Below are 23,431 nucleotides of genomic sequence, written 5' to 3' on the forward strand. Positions count from 1 at the left end.
CAATCTTTTTTTAATGATTTCGACCTTAAACTTCTCTGCTTTTCTCAGTGAAGTTGTTTCTATCTTCTCGTCATTGTTTCAAGCAAGTTGGGATAGCTGGTACTCACTGTCTGGCTCCATTAGGATTTTCCTCTCAAATTCATTAAGACGAAGCCAATGAGTTGACTGCCTGGTTAGTCAGCTCCACTCCATAACCTAACCGCTTATGTTCATTCTCCATATGATATTATATGAATGCAGAAATGAACTGGCCATAGGGCAGTGCGGTCAAATGTCAGATGGTCTGGTCCATCTTTCGTCCAGTTGGCCTGTCTGGGTTTTCTGGGTGGGCTGGTGTGTTCATACGATTGACATGCAGTAATTTCTATCTTGCCTCATCCATGGAAACTAAGTGATGCTGTAGACCCATGGGTAAGTGGGGTGAATAATCTGCACTTCAATGGAGAGATGAGTCTCATTTATTTTGCAAGTTACACATTCAACAACAGAGGGCGCTATTATGTCACATTAGCCATATGCACAGACAGGTCATATACAGTACAGATCACTGGCTACATGCAGAACAAGATATCAGTACAGCTGAATGCATGGTCTCTTGCTGTGATGGGAGCAGTGTTTGTGTTACTCCAAAACAGTACATCTAGAATGCTAAAATATGTGCAGCTGTAATCAGATAAAGGTGGATCATGAAAGTGTAAATGTTCCATGGTCTAAACTAAGTCTGTGAATATTTGGTGTATGTCATTGATATGTCAGCATGAACCATCAACAGAGTGATTAGACCAGTAGCATAGTCTGTAAACATACAGCAAGTGAAATATTAAGCGTAGCGTAAAGATTGATCAGATCCAGTAGTGGGATTCTGTTTGTTAAAGCTATTCTTTTTCACAATGGAACCGAGTGAGAGTTACAGTATATAAAGATTATGCTTTATGTGGCTCTTGGACACATGTTGAAGAGCCAATCACAGGTGCCGAAAGATTCTCTCCACACACAGATCCTTCAGCTCTGTCTTCTCTGTCACATGACATGGGGAGTGAAGTGGAGCCGCTAAATAAGTCTCTTGCATTCCTTATCTCTTTTTGCACGTGTTCAAAGGGAAAGGGAGAAAGAGTTACTTTGTCGCCCTTCTCTCAAAATGTTATATTTGGGACCTCTAGAGACGTTTTGTGACAGGTATTGTGGGTTCATTTAATTCAATCTCTCAGTGTTGCTGGTTTCCCCACATGACACCTCTTGGGTTATTCCTTTGTGTAGTAGAGTTGCAATAACTCTGTGTAATAGAGCTGTATGGACGGTGTGATTGCCAAGTTTTCTGTTTCAGTCAGCTGCCAAACGTGAAACTGACCAAGGGGAGGGGGAGAGGGCTCTGAGGCATTTTAATTTACAGCTTTAAAGTAACTCTGGGCCAGCAAGACAAAAGAAGGGAAATGACACTGAAAACAATGGGCGGGCGGGGGGGGGGGGGGGGGGGAGAAGGAGAGAGAAATGACAAAGCATATGGGGTTGGGGAAAAGAGTGCAGGGGAGGAGTGGAGTGGAGACCCTTAACTTGGACGTGAGAGGGGGAATGACACGGAGCAGGAGAGAGAGAGAGAGGATGCAGAGGAGAGAGTGGGAGCAGAGAGAGGGAGAGAGAGTTTGCCGAGTACTATTTGATGTGTCGAGCCTCTCTTCCAAGCAGCTTCTCGGAATCCAGTGTCACTTCTACCTCCTGGAGCCTCTCAGCTTAGCCGTCTCTCTGCAATCAGGAGTCAGCAGGCAGCTGCCCAGCCTACACACACACACACACACACACACACACCAATAGCTCTGGAGATGAGCAGCACAGAGGCACTTCAAGAGGCTGTCGGATACACATTCACCCTAGGATAGGAGTGTGTTTTCTATCAGGTAAGGTCAAACATTTGCTTTCAGTGCTAATACTGTACTTCCATTATTTACTTTGCCTCTTGCTCTGTCAAAGGTATCACATGCATTGGCTGTGTTCATTCAGTGTCCACCTTTTAGATTTCTAGACAATTGCTCATCAGGATGACAGTCATACGTACAATTTTGTTTCCAGGGGATGAAAATGAGACTTTTAGCCCAAAAACATGTTTGCATTTGCCGAGAGCCTATGCAGATGATAAAGTTGTTTACAGTGCATGTCGGCCATAGTTTCTCATGAACCCCTTGGACTGTTGCTTGCCAGATCAAACATAAACAACAAGGCTGGAGCAGAGGTTTGACTTCTGCAGGGCGATATTTCAAAACAAGTAAGCCTTCTCACAAGTCTGCAGCCTCCGTGTTTATTTTTCAAACTCTGGCACGTGCTCACGGAAAATGGTGAGCCCCAATCTATCTGATGGGAAAACTTGAGGGGACTGAACGCTTTCAAGCTGTGCTTTCCACAGGTGGGGGAACCTCTAGCTTCGAGTTAAATACTGTATAACGTTGCATGGTTGTGTATAAGTGGTGTTTTTGTTTACTGTACACTAGGGCTCTCTTTGGGCTAATTTATCTTGGGGTTTCTCCCAGAGATTGCAAAGCAGATGATGTCTATTCTGAAGTGATACCCGCTTTGGTGTGAGTAATGAGGGCTAACAGAGCTTTGACACACGCTAATCAAAAGCAGCCTCCAGTCGGACAGGTCCCATGTAGGCTTATTAGCAGGGTGACAGGGAGGGTTGCTGCAATCCTTAATTTAAAGATAAATATGACAAAATTATGAAAAATGGCTAAACTATGCCTCTTAAAAATGACTGAACAATGCCTTAGACCCAGGACATTCTTTCAATGGTGCTATCCCACTTAGTAGTGTACTATCATCATAACCCTCCACCCTCGTCCACTCGATCCCACCCACCCACCCACCAATCCCCATCCCACCATTCCTCCACCACCCCCCTGCAATTCGCATTGATGCCATTTTGTGAGAACCTGAAACTGAATTCCAGATTAAACTACTCACTTGAGAAATATGAAACTCTGAAAGGGAGAGAAAATACAAGCCAGGAATGAATGTTTCAGTTCCAGTTGTGAGAACAGTTTTTTTCCCCCATACCGTATGGCGATGGAATTCAATGGAAGAGGTAAATGTTTTTAAATCAAAGTGAAAAATAAAGACGTCAGTTGAGCAGCTCTCAGGATCCATTACCTTGCCCAGACAAGCCATTAACATGAAATTCACTGTGCCAATAGCCTTTTTCTCTTAGAGTGTAGGTCTGTCTCTGTGATGATAGTTATTCTTGTAAATCGGGACAATCCCATCTTTTTTCTTCATTTTAACAACATTTGTTGTATATTTGTATAGACCACAGTATCAGCTATCACACCATGTACAGTGCTTTTAGAAAGAATTACCACCCCTTGAAATTTTACACACTTTGTTGTGTTACAAAGTGGGATTAAAATGGATTTAATCGTCATTTGTTTGTCAATGACCTACACAAAATACACTCTGTCAAAGTGGAGGAACACTTAAAAAATATAATGTAATTTATCAGATATTCAACCGCCTATGGCAGCAATTACAGCTGTGAGTCTTTCTGGGTAAGTCTAAGAGCTTTGCACACCTGGATTTTTTTACCCAATTGGTACAGACTTGGGAGAGGCAATGGTCTAGAGCCATGCGTCCTCTGAATCACAACCCAGCCAAGCCACACTGCTTCTTGACACAATGCCCACTTAACCCGGAAGCCAGCTGCCCCAATGTGTTGGAGGAAACACTGTACACCTGTCAGGTGTACACTGCGCCCGGCCCGTCAAATTAGTTGCCAGTGCATGATGGGACAAGAACATCCCTGCCGGCCAAGCCGTGTTTTAGGTTATTGTCCTGCTGAAAGGTGAGTTTGTCTCCCACTCTGTTGGAAAGCAGCCTGAACTATGTGTTCCTCTATGATTTTGCATGTGCTTAGCTCTATTCCGTTTCTTTTTATCCTAAAAAACTCCCTAGTCCTTGCCGATGACAAGCATGCCCATAAAATGATGCAGCCATTGAAAATATGGCTGCATCATACTTGAAAATATGAAGAGTGGATATGCCCCAAACATTGTATTCAGGACATAAAGTTAATTTCTTTGCAACATTTTTGCAGTTTCATTTTTGTGCCTTATTGCAAACAGGATGCATGTTTTGGAATATATATTTTTTTTCTGTACAGGGTTCCTTTTTTTTCACTCTGTCAATAAAGCCCCACCGTGGAGGTGTCATAATACCGATAAAAACTAGTGGACAGACAGAGAAATTGATCTTATTGTTTTTCCACCATTCATTTTCCCATAGGGGATTTTTAGAAACACTTAAAATAAGGGCTGTGTTTTCGTATAGGCTTAGCCTACGTGATGCTTTGATAACCATGTGAATCTCTCTCGGACAAGATTAATTTTATCAATATATTGCGCAGTCCACTGCTGGTTGATGCATGCGACGTCTGAGCAGGGGAACGTAACCAATATCTGCGGTGCTGCTCGTGGGAACGTCCTCTCAATGGGACCGTAAGATTCAGAAGCTTGAAAACCACATTAGAAAAAATTGCTTAAATAGCTTCAATTCGATTTTTACCTAAAATGTAGACAATTTATTTTTTAACTGAACATAATTCATGATGGTTTAATTTTATTTGTAATTCCTTTTGGAGTCAAAGATAATAATTTAAAATAATTTGAAATAAATTTCAGTTTTTCAAACGGGATTATTAGTTATTCTATTTCAGTTTACGAAATAGTAATTTCATGATTAGCTTTTGTTTTAGTTTCAATTTTAGTTTACTATAATAACCTTGGTTTGTTGATAGTATGACCATCTGTAGAGCATCTACAGATGGACTATCCGGACTGTCCAAATAAGGTGGATTTATGTCAACTCCGTCATGCGCATAATAAACTCCATGGCAGCTAGCCATATTCCAAGATCTTAATTTCAATCCCCCCAAAATCGAATATCTTAAGTAAACAAATTAGCCTTCCGGAAAGGAAACGACAACAAATGACTGTCCAAATACTGTAGAAAGTAAATGGGAAAAATTGTAAATTATCATATCAGAACTGTATCATTTTACTGAGAAAAATAAAGCTTTCAAATGAATTACATATTAGATAATAGGCCATATAAGAACGGCATGTGAAGATTGACTAGTACAGTTAGTATAGAATGTTTGGCTAACAGAAAACAAATGGAATGTGTTAGCTAGCATTAGCAAAAGTTTGCAAACTATTTATTTTTAAGACTGACACATGGCCTCTGCGTGCCCCATGTTCCCTCCTCAACCCCCAGGGATGAAGCCTCCTAGCTTGTAGTGCACTACATAGGGAATAGGGTTAATTTGGGACACATCCACACACATCCCTCCCTGGCTTCGAAATAATACCCAGAATGGTGCCTAACACCCAAAACATTGATTACTCTGAGAGGAAAAAATGTGTACGGAAATGTGTTATGGAAACATCCTCAGAAGGCTCTCTTGTAACAGTAGGCCTACTGAGTTGCAATGATTAACTAGACATTATGATAGAGTTAGCCTGTCCATACCCAATAAAGATATGGAATAAGATTGACCAAAACAGGTCGGCAGTAGCTGTTCATTTATGATAATTAATAGGATTGTGTCACTTTCTGGGGCTTTGGAGAAAAATTGTGTTACTTTCTGTGGCTTTGGAGAACAATGGCATCTACTACAGGAAGGTATTTGTGGAACTATGCCATGGCACACATAGGAACATTCTATGCACCCCCATCCTCTGGAGTCAGATATCCGGTTTTACTTTTCCAGATGACCATTTACATTAGTAATGTATGGAGGCATTGGCATATGCCCCTAAAAAGGTACAGTGCTGATAGGAAACAAGACTTTATTATGAAGTTATTGAGCTAGGAGTTCTGCTGAACGTTAGTTGTTGTGGGGGCAAACGTTTTGCAACGACTTCAATGGCTATACTTCCCACTGGTGTACCAGAGCATTTAATACTGATTCTTCCCCTGTGAATTCTTATTTTTCTTCCCGCAATGGGATTTTGCCTCTGCCTGGAACATAAGTCGTTTCGAAAATAAGAATGAGGAGAGAAGTAATAGAGGAAGGATGGGAATGGGATGCAGGCCTGTGAGTGTTTTGCATTTCAAGCGAGAGCCAACATCACATTGCCTGCAACTGAGGTGGGTGTGTGTATGTATGTATGTATGTATGTATGTATGTATATATATATACAGTTCCTTTGCGAAAGTATTCGGCCCCCTTGAACTTTGCGACCTTTTGGGGGCCAAAATTATTCAGCCCCCTTAAGTTAATACTTTGTAGCGCCACCTTTTGCTGCGATTACAGCTGTAAGTCGCTTGGGGTATGTCTCTATAAGTTTTGCACATCGAGAGACTGAAATTTTTTCCCATTCCTCCTTGCAAAACAGCTCGAACTCAGTGAGGTTGGATGGAGAGCATTTGTGAACAGCAGTTTTCAGTTCTTTCCACAGATTCTCGATTGGATTCAGGTCTGGACTTTGACTTGGCCATTCTAACACCTGGATATGTTTATTTTTGAACCATTCCATTGTAGATTTTGCTTTATGTTTTGGATCATTGTCTTGTTGGAAGACAAATCTCCGTCCCAGTCTCAGGTCTTTTGCAGACTCCATCAGGTTTTCTTCCAGAATGGTCCTGTATTTGGCTCCATCCATCTTCCCATCAATTTTAACCATCTTCCCTGTCCCTGCTGAAGAAAAGCAGGCCCAAACCATGATGCTGCCACCACCATGTTTGACAGTGGGGATGGTGTGGTCAGGGTGATGAGCTGTGTTGCTTTTACACCAAACATAACATTTTGCATTGTTGCCAAAAAGTTCAATTTTGGTTTCATCTGACCAGAGCACCTTCTTCCACATGTTTGGTGTGTCTCCCAGGTGGCTTGTGGCAAACTTTAAACTACACTTTTTATGGATATCTTTAAGAAATGGCTTTCTTCTTGCCACTCTTCCATAAAGGCCAGATTTGTCCAATATACGACTGATTGTTGTCCTATGGACAGAGTCTCCCACCTCAGCTGTAGATCTCTGCAGTTCATCCAGAGTGATCATGGGCCTCTTGGCTGCATCTCTGATCAGTCTTCTCCTTGTATGAGCTGAAAGTTTAGAGGGACGGCCAGGTCTTGGTAGATTTGCAGTGGTCTGATACTCCTTCCATTTCAATATTATCGCTTGCACAGTGCTCCTTGGGATGTTTAAAGCTTGTGAAATCTTTTTGTATCCAAATCCGGCTTTAAACTTCTTCACAACAGTATCTCGGACCTGCCTGGTGTGTTCCTTGAACTTCATGATGCTCTCTGCGCTTTTAACGGACCTCTGAGACTATCACAGTGCAGGTGCATTTATACGGAGACTTGATTACACACAGGTGAATTTTATTTATCATCATTAGTCATTTAGGTCAACATTGGATCATTCAGAGATCCTCACTGAACTTCTGGAGAGAGTTTGCTGCACTGAAAGTAAAGTAAATATCCAATAAATGTCGTTCCACTTCATGATTGTGTCCCACTTGTTGTTGATTCTTCACAAAAAAATACAGTTTTATATCTTTATGTTTGAAGCCTGAAATGTGGCAAAAGGTCGCAAAGTTCAAGGGGGCCGAATACTTTCGCAAGGCACTGTATATGAGAGAGAGAGAGAGAGAGAGAGAGAGAGAGAGAGAGAGAGAGAGAGAGAGAGAGAGAGAGAGAGAGAGAGAGAGAGAGAGAGAGAGAGAGAGAGAGAGAGAGAGAGAGAGAGAGAGAGAGAGAGAGAGAGAGAGAGAGAGAGAGAGAGAGAGAGAGAGAGAGAGAGAGAGAGAGAGAGAGAGAGAGAGAGAGAGAGAGAGAGAGAGAGAGAGAGAGAGAGAGAGAGAGAGAGAGAGAGAGAGAGAGAGAGATTTAAAAAAAGAACACTCACTGGACAGTTTGTACTGTAAGTCGTGAATGTCCCTTCAGGGCCACTGTACAGGAGCCATGATCCCAGGAGTCTAGTCATGGGGAGACATGGGGGAAGCTTGTTATGCTATTCACTATGAACATGTAATGCACTATTTTTGACCAGGGTCCATAGGGAATAGGGTGCCATTTTGGATGCAGCACTAATACAGCCCATCTGGCATTCCACACAAACAGGATGCAGGGCACCAGTAGCTCTGGGATCCATTAAAACAAAACAGAACCAAAATATCAACTTGAAAGAAGCCTTGATTGAACTCCTCGTGGATATGTCTCTGTCTGCCCTGTCATCTCTCAGGCTTTCAAAGTGGCTCTCTACAAATACCAAAGGGGAGAGAGTTTGGGCTCGGGTTTAAACCAAAAAACCCAGCCTTTATTTTTGTTGACACTGTGGAAATCGTGTGCATGTGACCCTCTTTGCTTCTAAAGGGAATTGTTAAAAACATTTGTTTGTTTCCCTGAAACGTTGACTGTTTAACCAGTCTCCTCATCACCAGTTTTAAAGGCCCAGTGCAGTCAAAAATATTTTCCTTATTTCATATATATTTCCGCACTATGAGTTTGTAATAATACTGTGAAATTGTGAACATGATGATAATGCCCTTCTGGTGTAAGAGCTATTGGTAAGAGCTGCCTGAAATTTCAGGCTGTTTTGGTGGGATGGTGTTTTGGCCTTCCAAGGTCAAATCAAATCAAATCAAATCAAATTTTATTTGTCACATACACATGGTTAGCAGATGTTAATGCGAGTGTAGCGAAATGCTTGTGCTTCTAGTTCCGACAATGCAGTAATAACAAGTAATCTAACTAACAATTCCAAAACAACTGTCTTGTACACAGTGTAAGGGGATAAAGAATATGTACATAAGGATATATGAATGAGTGATGGTACAGAGCAGCATAGGCAAGATACAGTAGATGGTATCGGGTACAGTATGTACAAATGAGATGAGTATGTAAACAAAGTGGCATAGTATAGTATAAAGTGGCTAGTGATACATGTATTACATAAGGATACCGTCAATGATATAGAGTACAGTATATACGTATGCATATGAGATGAATAATGTAGGGTAAGTAACATTTATATAAGGTAGCATTGTTTAAAGTGGCTAGTGATATATTTACATCATTTCCCATCAATTCCCATTATTAAAGTGGCTGGAGTTGAGTCAGTGTCAGTGTGTTGGCAGCAGCCACTCGGTGTTAGTGGTGGCTGTTTAACAGTCTGATGGCCTTGAGATAGAAGCTGTTTTTCAGTCTCTCGGTCCCAGCTTTGATGCACCTGTACTGACCTCGCCTTCTGGATGATAGCGGGGTGAACAGGCAGTGGCTCGGGTGGTTGATGTCCTTGATGATCTTTATGGCCTTCCTGTGACATCGGGTGGTGTAGGTGTCCTGGAGGGCAGGTAGTTTGCCCCCGGTGATGCGTTGTGCAGACCTCACTACCCTCTGGAGAGCCTTACGGTTGAGGGCGGTGCAGTTGCCATACCAGGCGGTGATACAGCCCGCCAGGATGCTCTCGATTGTGCATCTGTAGAAGTTTGTGAGTGCTTTTGGTGACAAGCCAAATTTCTTCAGTCTCCTGAGGTTGAAGAGGCGCTTCTGCGCCTTCTTCACGATGCTGTCTGTGTGAGTGGACCAATTCAGTTTGTCTGTGATGTGTATGCCGAGGAACTTAAAACTTGCTACCCTCTCCACTACTGTTCCATCGATGTGGATAGGGGGGTGACATCACCATGCAGTAAAGTAGTTAATAGACCAAAAATAAAGACAGTTCCAAACCTCTCTGGCAATAAGATCATTTTCAGATAATTTCTTCAGTTTTACAGCTAATTTCCTGCAATTCTACACATTTTGTAATGACTTACAGTATGCCATGTTAATATGATATCTGAGTGAGAATGATTAACAAAATCAATGGGGGCAGCCTGGAGGTCAGGGCCCCTGGGCATGTGCCCTTTGTGCCAGGTCGGTATTCAGACATGATTACTACTACTACTAAGTATAGATAGCTGGCTAAATTAACCACCACTCTCAAAATTGTTAGCTGACATGGCTAATTGAGTGACTGTCTGTGACTGACATAACGAGAAAAACTGCTAATGCACTACCAAATTTCGAAATTGTACCTGGTATTTTCTACTATTCTTATACTCTCAATAGTAAGTTGAGACCCCGACTGAGTCACCCCCACCCGAGTCACCCCTCCACCCCCAAATACAAAAAATAAATAATAATATTTTTTGATTTGGGGGTGGCGGGGGTGACTCGGATTGGGGGCCCCCTAGCGACCACTTACGTCGCTTAGGCTTGGAACTGGCCCTGCTCATCACATTTTATTAGCATGTTTTTTTGGGGGAAAACAACAGTTGTTTTTGAACAATATGGTGATCATAATGATGCAGAATGTTGCATGGGAAAGACATTATATTCACATAAAGTCAAAATGCACAAAACATTTTTCATATAAAATATTGAAAACTATCATCTGTTTCTATGCAATTTTACCTGCTGGCTAGCGAATAGCCAGACACATAGTCCTCCCTTTTCCCTCCCTATGCCAAGCACTGCATTCAAGTAACACATAACAGAATCTGACATCTTTTCCAGGTTTGCCTTCAATTCACAGAGTCAGCAGGAGAGTACATTAGAATGTATTCCTACCACACTCTGCACACGCATGTGCACACAAGCACACACACACCTTAAATAATTGCCATTGTCTGTCTAGACCGACGACACACATTTAGATTAAGATAAATGTATTGGTCAACTGCAATTAAGGTCCAACCAAAAGTTTACTTCTGCTTTGAACCCACCCCATCGAAGTACACATACACATATACAGGTCTTGGAGAGGTGCGGGACATCCTTTGATGCTCCCACAGTATAGACCTACATGAATACCCCAAGAACCGTCTTTTATGTAAGTCAGGAAGTGGAGTCTTTCCTATTTTATTCTTAAGGATAAGATTTTCGTAACAGCTTTGAATCAAGATGTCGCCGAAGAACATGGCTGGCGTTTTACATTCTCCCAACCAATTGTGGTATTTTGTTATTTTTGTTTTGTTTTGTGTAACTTATTTTTTTACTTATTGTGTACATAATGTTGCTGCTACCGTATCTTATGACCGAAAATAACTTCTGGACATCAGAACTGCGATTACTACCAAGACAGTCGTGAAGAGGGCACGACAAAACCTTTTCCCCCTCAGGAGACTGAAAATATTTGGAATGGGTCCCCAGATCCTCAAAAGTTCTACAGCTGCACCATCGAGAGCATCCTGACCGGTTGCATCACCGCCTGGCATGGCAACTGCTCGGCATCTGACCATAAGGAGCTACAGAGGGTAGTGCATCACTGGGGCCAAGCTTCCTGCCATCCAGGACCTATACAATAGGCGGTGTCAGAGAAAAGCCCATAAAATTGTCAGAGACTCCAGTCACCCAAGTTATAGACTGTTTTCTCTGCTACCGCACGGCAAGCGGTGCTGGAACTCCAAGTCTCCCCATTTTGTACACTGCTGCTACTCACTGTCTATTATCTATGCATAGTCACCCCCACCTACATGTACAAATTACCTCAACTAACCTGTACCCCCGCACACTGACTCGGTACAAGTGCCCCCTCTATATAGCCTCATTATTGTTATCCTTATTGTGTTACTTTTTATTATTACTTTTTATTTTAGTCTACTTGGTAAACATTTTCTTAACTCTTCTTGAACTGCGCTGTTGGTTAAGGGCTTGTAGTAAGCATTTCACGGTAAAGTCTACACTTGTTGTATTCGGCGCACAAATAAAGTTTGATTTGATTTGAATGTCTGAAGTTACACCCTATTCCCTATACACAATGTACTCTATTGGCCCTGGTCAAAAGTAGTGCACTCTATAGGGAATAGAGTGCCATTTAGGACATTACCTGGAAGATAGATATGAACGGCCTTCCTATTGTCAAGAGAAAGGTTATAACTGATGAGCACAATACTAATATGGGGAAAGGGCAACAATCGTTCAGATATAATTTCTCACAGTTGGCACTACAAAACAGGGTTTGACTTGAACTTTAGAGGCAGAAATGTCATTTGATTCACATTTGATTCACTTTCAGCAAATAAATAATGCTGTTAATTATGCCATGATGAAGATATGACAACAATAAGGGAATGATTAAGATGCCATGATAAATCATGCAGGGGCCAAGCTCATCACCGAAAGGGAACAGAGAGCAAGCATGGAGAGAGGCATGCAGCATCTGGAGAAAACATTTTGACTAACCATTATATACCCAAATATCTCAACAACAACAAAAATGTAAACGTTCCCTGTATGTGAACGATGTGTTTAAAGCGTCTCATCGTTCCGGGTTACAGAATTAGTATCAAGGTTTAATGGGTATTCACGTTATGGGCCTTTTCTTTACAAGAGGGTCTCTCTGGTGAGGGTTCCAGTGGTTAGCCCGTGGTCCAGGTTGTGTGTGTGTGTGCTTATTTATGTGTTTGTTATTTCTTTGAATGTCTGAGTGTGGGGGTATACATACACTATATAAACAAGAGTATGTGGACATCCCTTCAAATTAGTGCATTTGGCTATTTCAGGCACACCCGATTCTGACAGGTGTATTCAATCGAGCAAAGAGCCATGCAATCTCCATAGACAAACATTGGCAGTAGAATGGCCTTTACTGAAGAGCTCAGTGACTTTCAACGTGGCACCATCATAGGATGCCACCTTTACAACAAGTCAGTTCATCAAATTTCTGCCCGCTAGAGCTGACCTGTTCAACTGTAAGTGCTGTTATTGTGAAGTGGAAACGTCTAGGAAGAACAACAGCTCAGCAGAGAAGTGGTAGGCCACACAAGCTCACAGAATGGGACCGCCGAGTGCTGAAGCGTCTGTCCTCGGTTGCAACACTACAGAGTTCCAAACTGCCTCTGGAAGCAATGTCAGCCTAAGATCACCATGCGCAATGCCAAGCGTTGGCTGGAGTGGTGTAAAGCTTGCCGCCATTTAACTCTGGAGCAGCAGAAAGGTGTTCACTGGAGGGATGAATCACGCTTCACCATCTGACAGTTCGACGGACAAATCTGGTTTTGGCGGATGCCAAGAGAACGCTACCTGCCTGAATGCATAGTGCCAATTATAATGTTTGGTGGAGAAGGAATAATGGCCTGTGCTGATTTTCATGGTTGGGACTGGGCCCCTTAGTTCCAGTGAAGGGAAATCTTAACTTTACAGCATACAATGACATTCTAGATGATTCTATGCTTCCAAATTTGTGTCAATAGTTTGGGGAAGGCCCTTTCCTGTTTCAGCATGGCAATACCCCGTGCACAAAGTGAGGTTCATACAGAAGAACGCTACCTGCGAGATTGGTGTGGAAGAACTTAACTGACCTGCACAGAGCCCTGACCTCTACCCCATCGAACACCTTTGGGATGAATTGGAATGCCGACTGCGAGCCAGGCCTAATTGCCCAACATCAGTGCCCGACCTCACTAATGCTCTTGTGGCTGAATGGAAGCAAGTCCCAGTAGCAATGTTCCAACATCTAGTGGAAAGCCTTCCCTGAAGAGTGGAGGCTGTTATAACAGCAAAGATGCCCATGATTTTGGAATGAGATGTTCAACGAGCAGGTGTCCATATACTTTTGGTCATGTAGGGTACGTGAGTATTGTGTAGGTATATTGGGGGAAGTGTATAGCCTAGGTCTGTCTGTGTGTGTTTGTGTCAGGGTCCCCTCCTCTGGGCACTATTGTGGACCTTTCTGCCCATTGGGGAGGCTGTTTCTTAACAATTACTGCTGACCTGTGAGTGATTTACACAGTCTCTGTGTGGGGCTGGCTCTGGACATTTGAGTAGCCCCCTTATGAGAGCCCAGCATACGTCATACCTCTCACATGTAAACATAGGCCCCCTTCTCTAATGTACACAAGAACATGTGAAGCTGGAAACACAAGGAACTGATTTGGGGCGTGTCTCTTTTTCCCTCTCTCTTGGGTGGGATGCGAAGAGTATTCATACAGTATGTTTGCATGTACAGCACCAGTCAAAAGTTTGGACACACCTACTCATTCAGGGGTTTTTCTTTATTTTTCCTATTTTCTATATTGTAGAATAATAATGAAGACATCAAAACTATGAAATAAGACATGGAATCATGTAGTAACCAAAAAAGTGTTAAACAAATCAAAATGTATTTTATATTTGAGATTCTTCAAAGTAGCCACCCTTTGCCTTGATGACAGCTTTGCACACTATTGGCATTCTCTCAACCAGCTTCATGAGGAATGCTTTTCTTGAAGGAGTTCCCACAAATGCTGAGCACTTGTTGGCTGCTTTTCCTTCACGCTGCGGTCCAACTCATCCCAAACCATCTCAATTGGGTTGAGGTCGGGTGATTGTGGAGGCCAGGTCATCTGATTCAGCACTACATCACTCTCCTTATTGGTTAAATAACCCTTACACAGCCTAGAGGTGTGTTTTGGGTCATTGTCCTGTTGAAAAACAAATGATAGTCCCATTAAGCGCAAACCAGATGGGATGGCAAATCACTGCAGAATGCTGTGGTAGCCTTGCTGGTTAAGTGTGCCTTGAATTCTAAATAAATCACGACAGTGTCACCAGCAAAGCACCCCCGCACCATCACACCTCCTCCTCCATGCTTCACGGTGGGAACCACAGATCATTCATTCACCTACTCTGCGTCTCACAAAGACACGGCGGTTGGAACCAAAAATCTCAAATTTGGACTCATCAGACCAAAGGGCAGATTTCCACCAGTCTAATGTCCATTGCTTGTGTTTTTTGGCCCAAGCAAGTCTCTTCTTATTATTGGTGTCCTTTAGTAGTGGTTTCTTTGCAGCAATGAAGGCCTGATTCACACAGTCTCTATTGAACAGTTGATGTTGAGATGTGTCTGTTACTTGAACTCTGTGAAGCATTTATTTTGGCTACAATCTGAGGTGCAGTTAACTCTAATGAATTTATCCTCTGCAGCACAGAGTTTACTCTGGGTCTTCCTTTCCTGTGGCAGACCTCATGAGAGCCAGTTTTATCATAGCTCTTGATGGTTTTTGCGTCTGCACTTGAAGGAACTTTCAAAGTTCTTTAAATTTGATATTCATGTCTTAAAGTAATGATGGACTGTCGTTTCTCTTTGCTTACTTGAGCTGTTGAAAAAATTCCACAAATTAACTTTTCATTAACAAGGTGCACATGTTAATTGAAATCCATTCCAGGTGACTACCCCATGAAGCTGGTTGAGAGAATGCCAAGAATGTGCAAAGCTGTCATTAAGGCAAAGGGTGGCTACTTTGAAAAATCTTAAATATAAAATATATTTTGATTTGTTTAACACTTTTTTGGTTACTACATGATTCCATATGTGTTATTTCATAGTTTTGATGTCTTCACTATTATTCTACAATATAGAAAGTAGGAAAAATAAAGAAAAACCCTTGAATGAGTAGGTGTGTCCAAACTTATGACTAGTTCTGTACATTTGGATGAAGCGAAGTTGAGGTAGAGTTCTGATTGTTTTTGATATTGTGTCTCTGTTAGCCTTACTCTCTAAGTCTAAGTGAATGCACATGCATACATACCCATACACCGATAGAATTGAACGATGTGCTCCGTTGCTTTCTTCTCCCTTGTGGTTGGAGGATGAATTACGTACACAATTGCAGGATGTTATCTCCTAGGAAACAACAATTCACGTCTCTTTACTCAACCACAGCATATGGAGAAACACTTATAGTCAGTCTCCTTACCTCTTGTCCAGTCAGTAAAACTCAAAACAAAAAGGTGGAACATTTTGTGCGCCCCCCCCCCCCCCCTCCACTCTGCTCAATAAATGCTGCTTTCTGGGGATTCTGGTTTTCCCTCTGTAGCCCCTACCCTTTCACCTCCCCATTCCTCCATCTCTGTGAAACAGCTTTTCAGTGTCAGTGAAAACATGTATCTCGCTCTCTCTTACACTCTCTCTCACTCACTCACTCACTCACTTATTCACTCACTTATTCACTCACTTATTCACTCACTTATTCACTCACTTATTCACTCACTCACTCACTCACTCACTCACTCACTGCTTAAACATACGTTGCACAATGGACTTAATTGGGCTCAACAACTTTCATACGCTCTATTTCCATATAGGTCCAAATGTTCCAGAGTGTTTATACTTTACAAATGCCTCCTTAGGAGAGGCTCGTTGTTCGTTTTTTTTTTTTTTTGCAAGGAGAGCAAAGAAACAGACATACTATTATGATTATCAGATTATGCATTGCGAGGCCCCGTCATCTGTGGCTCAGAGCCAAAGGAAGCTGACTGGCTCTTGGGGAACGGTCATGCTGGAGTTAAAGTGCATTGATGAGTAACAGTCCCCTGAGTGAACAGCTATGCTCAACATGCAGAGAAGAGAGGAGAAACATCACTTCCCAAAACAGTGACTTAGTAACAACGAGAAACACTCACTGCAATAAACTAGTGAAGGGTCGTTTGCGAATGAACTGCTCTTTTTGAATTACTCTTTTTGGTTAACGTCAGGAACCGGATCGCATCTGTAAAATAGCCATTCATTAGGTAGTGAGGAGAGATCCTCATTCTGGTCCACACACCACTCAACGTAGAGCTGTTTGGCAGAAAAATGAACGGCTCTTTTAGGTGAACAGAGCAAAAAGATCCGGCTAACTGAAAAGAATGCTCATCATTACAATAGACAACATCCTCAATCAGTCAAAGAAAACTAAAAAGGTTTACACAACGCCAATTCTTTCTATAGTGATGTCAACTTTTTAAGAATGTTTTTTATATATACAGTCATGGTCAAAAGTTTTGAGAATGACACAAATATGCATTTTCACAGTCTGCTGCCTCAGTTTGTATAATGGCAATTTGTATATACTCCAGAATGTTATGAAGAGTGATCAGATTAATTTCAATGAATTGCAAAGTCCCTCTTTGCCATGCAAATGAACTGAATCCCCCAAAAAACATTTCCTCTGCATTTCAGCCCTGCCACAAAAGGACCAGCTGACATCATGTCAGTAATTCTCGCGTTAACACAGGCGTGAGTGTTGACGAGGACAAGGCTGGAGATCACTTTGTCATGCTGATTGAGTTCAAATAACAGACTTGAAGCTTCAAAAGGAGGGTGCTTCCACTGGTCCTGGGGCCCTTGTTAAGGTCAATGACATCATCAACTTTACCCAGTACCAGGACATTTCTGCCAAAAACCTGGTTGTCTCGGCCAGGAGGCTGAAACTTGCCAGCAAGTGGATTTCTAGCAAGACAATAACCCCAAGCACACATTAAAATCCACAAAGATTTTTGACATATACTAGATTCTTGACATAGCTCATTCTAATATATTTACTACTGTACATATAATTCTTAGTATATCTTGTGTACATTTGTCTGGTGTATATACGTATAGATTACATTTTGATTACTGTTACAGTGCTATTTGGGTTGTTAATTGGATTCGTCCTTGATTTCTAGTAAAAAATATATATACAGTGCCTTGCGAAAGTATTCGGCCCCCTTGAACTTTGCAACCTTTTTCCACATTTCAGGCTTCAAACATAAAGATATAAAACCCTATTTTTTTGTGAAGAATCAACAACAAGTGGGACACAATCATGAAGTGGAACGACATTTATTGGATATTTCAAACTTTTTTAACAAATCAAAAACAGAAAAATTGGGCGTGCAAAATTATTCAGCCCCCTTAAGTTAATACTTTGTAGCGCCACCTTTTGCTGCGATTACAGCTGTAAGTCGCTTGGGGTATGTCTATCAGTTTTGCACATCGAGAGACTGACATTTTTTCCCATTCCTCCTTGCAAAACAGCTCGAGCTCAGTGAGGTTGGATGGAGAGCATTTGTGAACAGCAGTTTTCAGTTCTTTCCACAGATTCTCGATTGGATTCAGGTCTGGACTTTGACTTGGCCATTCTAACACCTGGATATGTTTATTTTTGAACCATTCCATTGTAGATTTTGCTTTATGTTTTGGATCATTGTCTTGTTGGAAGACAAATCTCCGTCCCAGTCTCAGGTCTTTTGCAGACTCCATCAGGTTCTTCCAGAATGGTCCTGTATTTGGCTCCATCCACCTTCCCATCAATTTTAACCATCTTCCCTGTCCCTGCTGAAGAAAAGCAGGCCCAAACCATGATGCTGCCACCACCATGTTTGACAGTGGGGATGGTGTGTTCAGCTGTGTTGCTTTTACGCCAAACATAACGTTTTGCATTGTTGCCAAAAAGTTCAATTTTGGTTTCATCTGACCAGAGCACCTTCTTCCACATGTTTGGTGTGTCTCCCAGGTGGCTTGTGGCAAACTTTAAACTACACTTTTTATGGATATCTTTAAGAAATGGCTTTCTTCTTGCCACTCTTCCATAAAGGCCAGATTTGTGCAATATAGGACTGATTGTTGTCCTATGGACAGAGTCTCCCACCTCAGCTGTAGATCTCTGCAGTTCATCCAGAGTGATCATGGGCCTCTTGGCTGCATCTCTGATCAGTCTTCTCCTTGTATGAGCTGAAAGTTTAGAGGGACGGCCAGGTCTTGGTAGATTTGCAGTGGTCTGATACTCCTTCCATTTCAATATTATCGCTTGCACAGTGCTCCTTGGGATGTTTAAAGCTTGTGAAATCTTTTTGTATCCAAATCCGGCTTTAAACTTCTTCACAACAGTATCTCGGACCTGCCTGGTGTGTTCCTTGATCTTCATGATGCTCTCTGCGCTTTTAACGGACCTCTGAGACTATCACAGTGCAGGTGCATTTATACGGAGACTTGATTACACACAGGTGAATTTTATTTATCATCATTAGTCATTTAGGTCAACATTGGATCATTCAGAGATCCTCACTGAACTTCTGAGAGTTTGCTGCACTGAAAGTAAAGGGGCTGAATAATTTTGCACGCCCAATTTTTCAGTTTTTGATTTGTTAAAAAAGTTTGAAATATCCAATAAATGTCGTTCCACTTCATGATTGTGTCCCACTTGTTGTTGATTCTTCACAAAAAAATACAGTTTTATATCTTTATGTTTGAAGCCTGAAATGTGGCAAAAGGTCGCAAAGTTCAAGGGGGCCGAATACTTTCGCAAGGCACTGTATATATAATAACATTTGAATTATTTGCGTTCTTGTTTGACATTTACTGCATTGCTAGTAACGTAAGCATTTCGCTGCACCTACTACAGCATAAAATCTGCTAAACTGTGTACACAACCAAAAAACCTGTTTTGAAAGAAATAGTTCATTGGCCACAAAACCAACATTTTGCAATGGCCATCGCAATCTCCGGACTTGAAGCCCATTGAAAACCTGTGGTTTGAAGTGAAGATGGCAGGCCATAAGTGCAGAGCGAAGGATATCAAGGATCACGAAAGATTCTGTATGGAGGAATGGTCATATATCCTTCCCAATGTGTTCTCCAATCTTTGGAAACATTTTTGAAAAAGACTCAGTGCCTTTATGCTCACAAGGTGAGGTATTGAAAGGAATTGAAGAACAGGGGTGCCAATCATTTCAAAAAAAATCTAATGACTTGTTAAAAAAAATCTATTTCGCTGAGTAATTGTATTAGTATAAAATAATATATATAAGGTTGTACAATATAGCTCAGTATTTGTAGCATTTATTTTATGCCGTCTTTTTTTGCTCATCTTTATCAAGGGTGCCAATAATTTTGAACATGACTTTAGAATGTGGACTAAATTGCTAGACAATGTCACCTTTTTGTGTCGTGAGGGGAGGTATTCAGGCGACAAAATAAAAACGCAGGTTTGTAAAAGTCAACACCGACTAAGTGGACTCATGAAATACAGGTTTCAACACTGCCTTGACATAATGTTTCGACTTTGTGTCAAATATGAATAATTCTAGTGAATCTGGGCCACTGCATGGAAAATAGCAAAGAAACAAGCAAACAAAAACTGTGAGTTGTGAGTCTCCAGATTGTCTCTTGAGTTTCCACAAGGACATTTTTCTTACTGGATCTTTTCTTTGTGCTAATATTTCAGTTGGCCCGGGCTTGGTAACTGCAGCGTTGTCATGTGGAGAGACATGGCTATCCGGGTCAAACACCGGTGTCTAGATTAAAAGACTTTCAGTAACTTCATCGGCCATGAAGTTGCCGAATCTTAATCCTTTTTCACTTCCTACAAATATACCAGCGCTAATATTATTATGGAAATGGTACACGCTGCCCCGAACACCATCTGAGCCATACACTCTCAGAGAGCAGAGGAGATGTGTTTATTAAAGCCGTGTGTTGGAACATGTGCGATGATGGCTTTCATAAAGTCAACTCCTTCCCACTCAAATCATTCCTGTTTATTTTTCCACTGTTGGGGACAAATCTCTCACAGGGAGAATGTAACCGTTTTCAGATGAGCCAAAAATGTTTTTTTTTTCAAAGTTAATCTCGCTGAGTCCCTCCCCTGTTGTGTACATTTTTTCTCTGGTGGTTGTGCAGATCTTGACACTGAAAGCTGAAGGATCCAAACATACACATACGCTGAAGTTACCTCAGGAGATCCAAAGGTCTTTCTCGGAGAGTGTGTGAACGTAACATTTGCCTCTTGTCAGTCTCTGTCTTGATCTCTATCCTAGCCTACAATTTTATTTCACCTCTTGGCATGGTTGTTCCACATATTAGACCATTTTTGAAATGTTTTATTATTATTGGTAGTTACACTCTTGTCCCATCGCTGCAACTCCCGCACGGACACAGGAGAGGCGACGGTCGAGAGCCATGCAGCCTCCAAAATACAACCCTGCCAAGCCGCACTGCTCGCTTAACCCGGAAGCCAGCCAGCCTGGCGACTGAAGTCAGCTTGCAGGCGCCCGACCCACCACAAGCAGTTGCTAGAACACGATGGGACAAGGACATCCTGGCAGGCCAAGGATGCGCCCGCCTCATGGGTCTCCTGGTCACGGCCAGCTGTGACACAGCCTGGGATCAAACCTGGGTCTGTAGTGACACCTCAAGCACTGCGATGCAATGCCTTAGACCGCTGCGCCACTCGCGATGCCCTGACCATTACTTCCCTTGGTTACTCTGACCATTGCTTCCCTTAGACTCTTTCACAATTACAATGAATCAGTACTGCAGCAGAGATGTGCTAGGCTAGAGTATGTCCAGTGACACATTAGACACAAACTGACAAAGTATTCTAATAGGCTGATTTGCCTCTTTGCCTTGACTGGAGTCTCTTTGATCTTGTGCTACCTCCATTCATAGAGTATTATGTAGCTAAACAGAAAGGACTATCTTAAACTGGATAACCCTGCATTGCGTCATTGAGTAGAAACATTGAAGGCCCAGTACCTTCAACATGATTTTCTATATATTTCCACACTATGAGGTTGGAATAATACTATGAAAATGATAATGCCCTTTTAGTGTAAGAGCTGTTCAAAAGACCGTCTGAAATTTCTGCCTGTTTTGGTGGGATGGAGTTTTGGCCTGCCTTCTGACATTACCAGGCGGTAATTAATAGACCAATAAGAACGAGAGATCCTAACTTTTCTGCCAATAACAAGCTAGTTTTCAGTTTTACCCTCCCCACTCAGACCACGCCCAGACAGGCCTAGCAAAATTCTTGCTTGTGAAATTGCTCGTTGCTAAGAAGCTATTTTGGTTTCATTATGCCCATTTTAATTGAAAACAATCCAAGTAAGGTACTTAATTGTTATCCAGAAATTATTTGATGTTGATCTACAAATGGCTGCATTGGTCATTATGGCCTCTCAAGCAAATCCTTTTTAGTTGTAGATATAAACATGTACAAGGCTCTCACCCACACTGGAGACAGGGAACAAGACATGTTTACATGTTTACTTCAAAGTCTAAATTAATTATTTTCTAGGGTTGTCGGAGAATATGCTGTTTTCAAGGACAATTACAATATATTTTAGTAGTTGTATACTGTTGTTTAAAGTGTTGACATTTTATGTCTGGTTTCACTAAGTTGCCTTTATTAGTGAGTAACAGCAAAAATGTTTTAACTGTCCAAACTATTGCTTAGTTCTGTGCAAATTTCTATCTCCGGCAGGAAATTGCATGAGTTACAACCCGAGGGAGGATGAGAAGTTCTGGGTTCTCAATCTCAGTATCTCTCCATGGCCCTCGCCTAGATCTGAGCCTAACTTACACAGAGACAAGGCTGGAGTGTGTGTGTGTGTGTGTGTGTGTGTGTGTGTGTGTGTGTGTGTGTGTGTGTGTGTGTGATGCTGGCGGGCTATGGAAGAGAGTAAAAAGCCATCTGACACTAAAGAATGTACAAATTAAATGGATGACAACAAACTGAGACATGTGAGGGGAGACAGTACAAAACTAGGGCTGTCAAATTATTTTTTAAATGTAGTCAGTTAATAGTACAATTTACTGTGATAAATCAAGGTTAATTGCTTTTTCTGAATTTGCTGAAATTGAGCTGTAATTTAAGAAGTATTATACAAAAAGCCAGAATATTGACGTCTTGATTTAGCAAAATCAGGTAAATTGATACACTTTCTTTTAACCTCAATGTCACCTTGTTGTTTTAACTGTATAGATGATGTATTCTAGATGTTTTCAGTGTGTTTTGAATGCTTTCAGACAATGCGATTAATTGCTATAAAACCATTGTTTTTCACTAAAATGACAAAAAGTTAACTCAAGTTAACTTATTAACACTGACAGTCCAAAACAAAACGTAAGACGTCCTTCACCACACAGAATGTCACTGCGCTCCTAGTTTGGAGTGAGGAATGGGACAGAGGAAAGGGAGGAAAGTATTGATGATGTATCTTTCTGGCTTCACAAGAGGGTGTGTGGAGGGGGGAGGATAGATGAGGGGATGAAGGAGTGATACTCTTTTTATGTTGTGGTAGAAAAGATCCTTCCTATCCTGTTTATCTGGATTGTTTATCAATACAAATAACCAGATTTTCTGGCCAAAACCATTTAAGGTTAGTGTCCTTGAGATAAAAGAGAGAGAGAAAGTATTCTGGTGCTGTGAGTATGGGGGTTTGATTTCATTATCAATGTAGCAATGTTTACTGTGAAACAAAACAATTCAACTTTGTTTACATTTTAAAATGCCCACAGTGTAAGAGGGATCCTAGAAAACCTGGAACTGTAAAATAACCTGAGTGATTAAGGCCCTCAGTCTGTTCACTGTAGGCTGAATGTAAAGTAACTAAATCAACATTGTGTGTGTGTGTGTGTGTGTGTGTGTGTGTGTGTGTGTGTGTGTGTGTCAGGCAGGCAGTGAACAATGTCGGTGAAGCTGCGGTTTGAGAGTCCCGCGGATGGGTGCGTGGTCCAGAGGAGCTGCTCCTTCACGAGGTTCAGCCCCGTGAGTGGACGCCGCCGGTGAGTGACATCCTTAGTCGACCACTAAGGCGATAAACAACTATCATATAATATGGTCACGTATAACATGGTCACACACCATGCTCCAATCAACTGAACTATCAGACAGACCC

At 41.7% G+C, this 23,431-nt stretch overlaps 1 protein-coding gene and 1 long non-coding RNA gene across 10 annotated transcripts in view; one reads left to right on the forward strand and one right to left on the reverse strand.

Moving 5' to 3' along the window:
* Positions 1-440: 440 nt before the first annotated feature.
* LOC110493860 (uncharacterized) lies at positions 441-15,884 on the reverse strand. 2 transcript variants are annotated; one of them, XR_016487839.1, is made up of 4 exons: positions 15,706-15,862; positions 15,538-15,632; positions 7,893-7,962; positions 441-1,773 (listed from the first exon to the last, which is right to left on the reverse strand). It is a non-coding gene; the product is annotated as an uncharacterized LOC110493860 (long non-coding RNA). The 2 variants fall into 2 exon arrangements; XR_002469201.3 differs by lacking the exon at positions 7,893-7,962 and having other exon boundaries at positions 15,706-15,884.
* ripor3 (RIPOR family member 3) overlaps positions 1,395-23,431 on the forward strand; it is an 81,478-nt gene continuing 59,441 nt past the window's right edge. For 3 of the 8 annotated variants that reach the window (XM_090205123.1, XM_090205125.1, XM_090205127.1), the window contains exons 1-2: positions 1,448-1,892; positions 23,211-23,318. In XM_090205123.1, the coding sequence (XP_090061249.1) occupies positions 23,221-23,318 (98 nt within the window). In that variant the 5' untranslated portion in view covers positions 1,448-1,892; positions 23,211-23,220. Of the gene's footprint in view, positions 1,893-23,206; positions 23,319-23,431 lie in introns of all 8 variants that reach the window. The other 5 variants (XM_090205124.1, XM_090205126.1, XM_021568375.3 and 2 more) reach the window with 4 other exon arrangements.

The sequence above is a fragment of the Oncorhynchus mykiss genome, chromosome 17 (genome assembly GCF_057628025.1).
Source record: "Oncorhynchus mykiss isolate SJ-2025 chromosome 17, ASM5762802v1, whole genome shotgun sequence".
In the NCBI taxonomy this organism is placed as follows: Eukaryota; Metazoa; Chordata; class Actinopteri; order Salmoniformes; family Salmonidae; genus Oncorhynchus; species Oncorhynchus mykiss.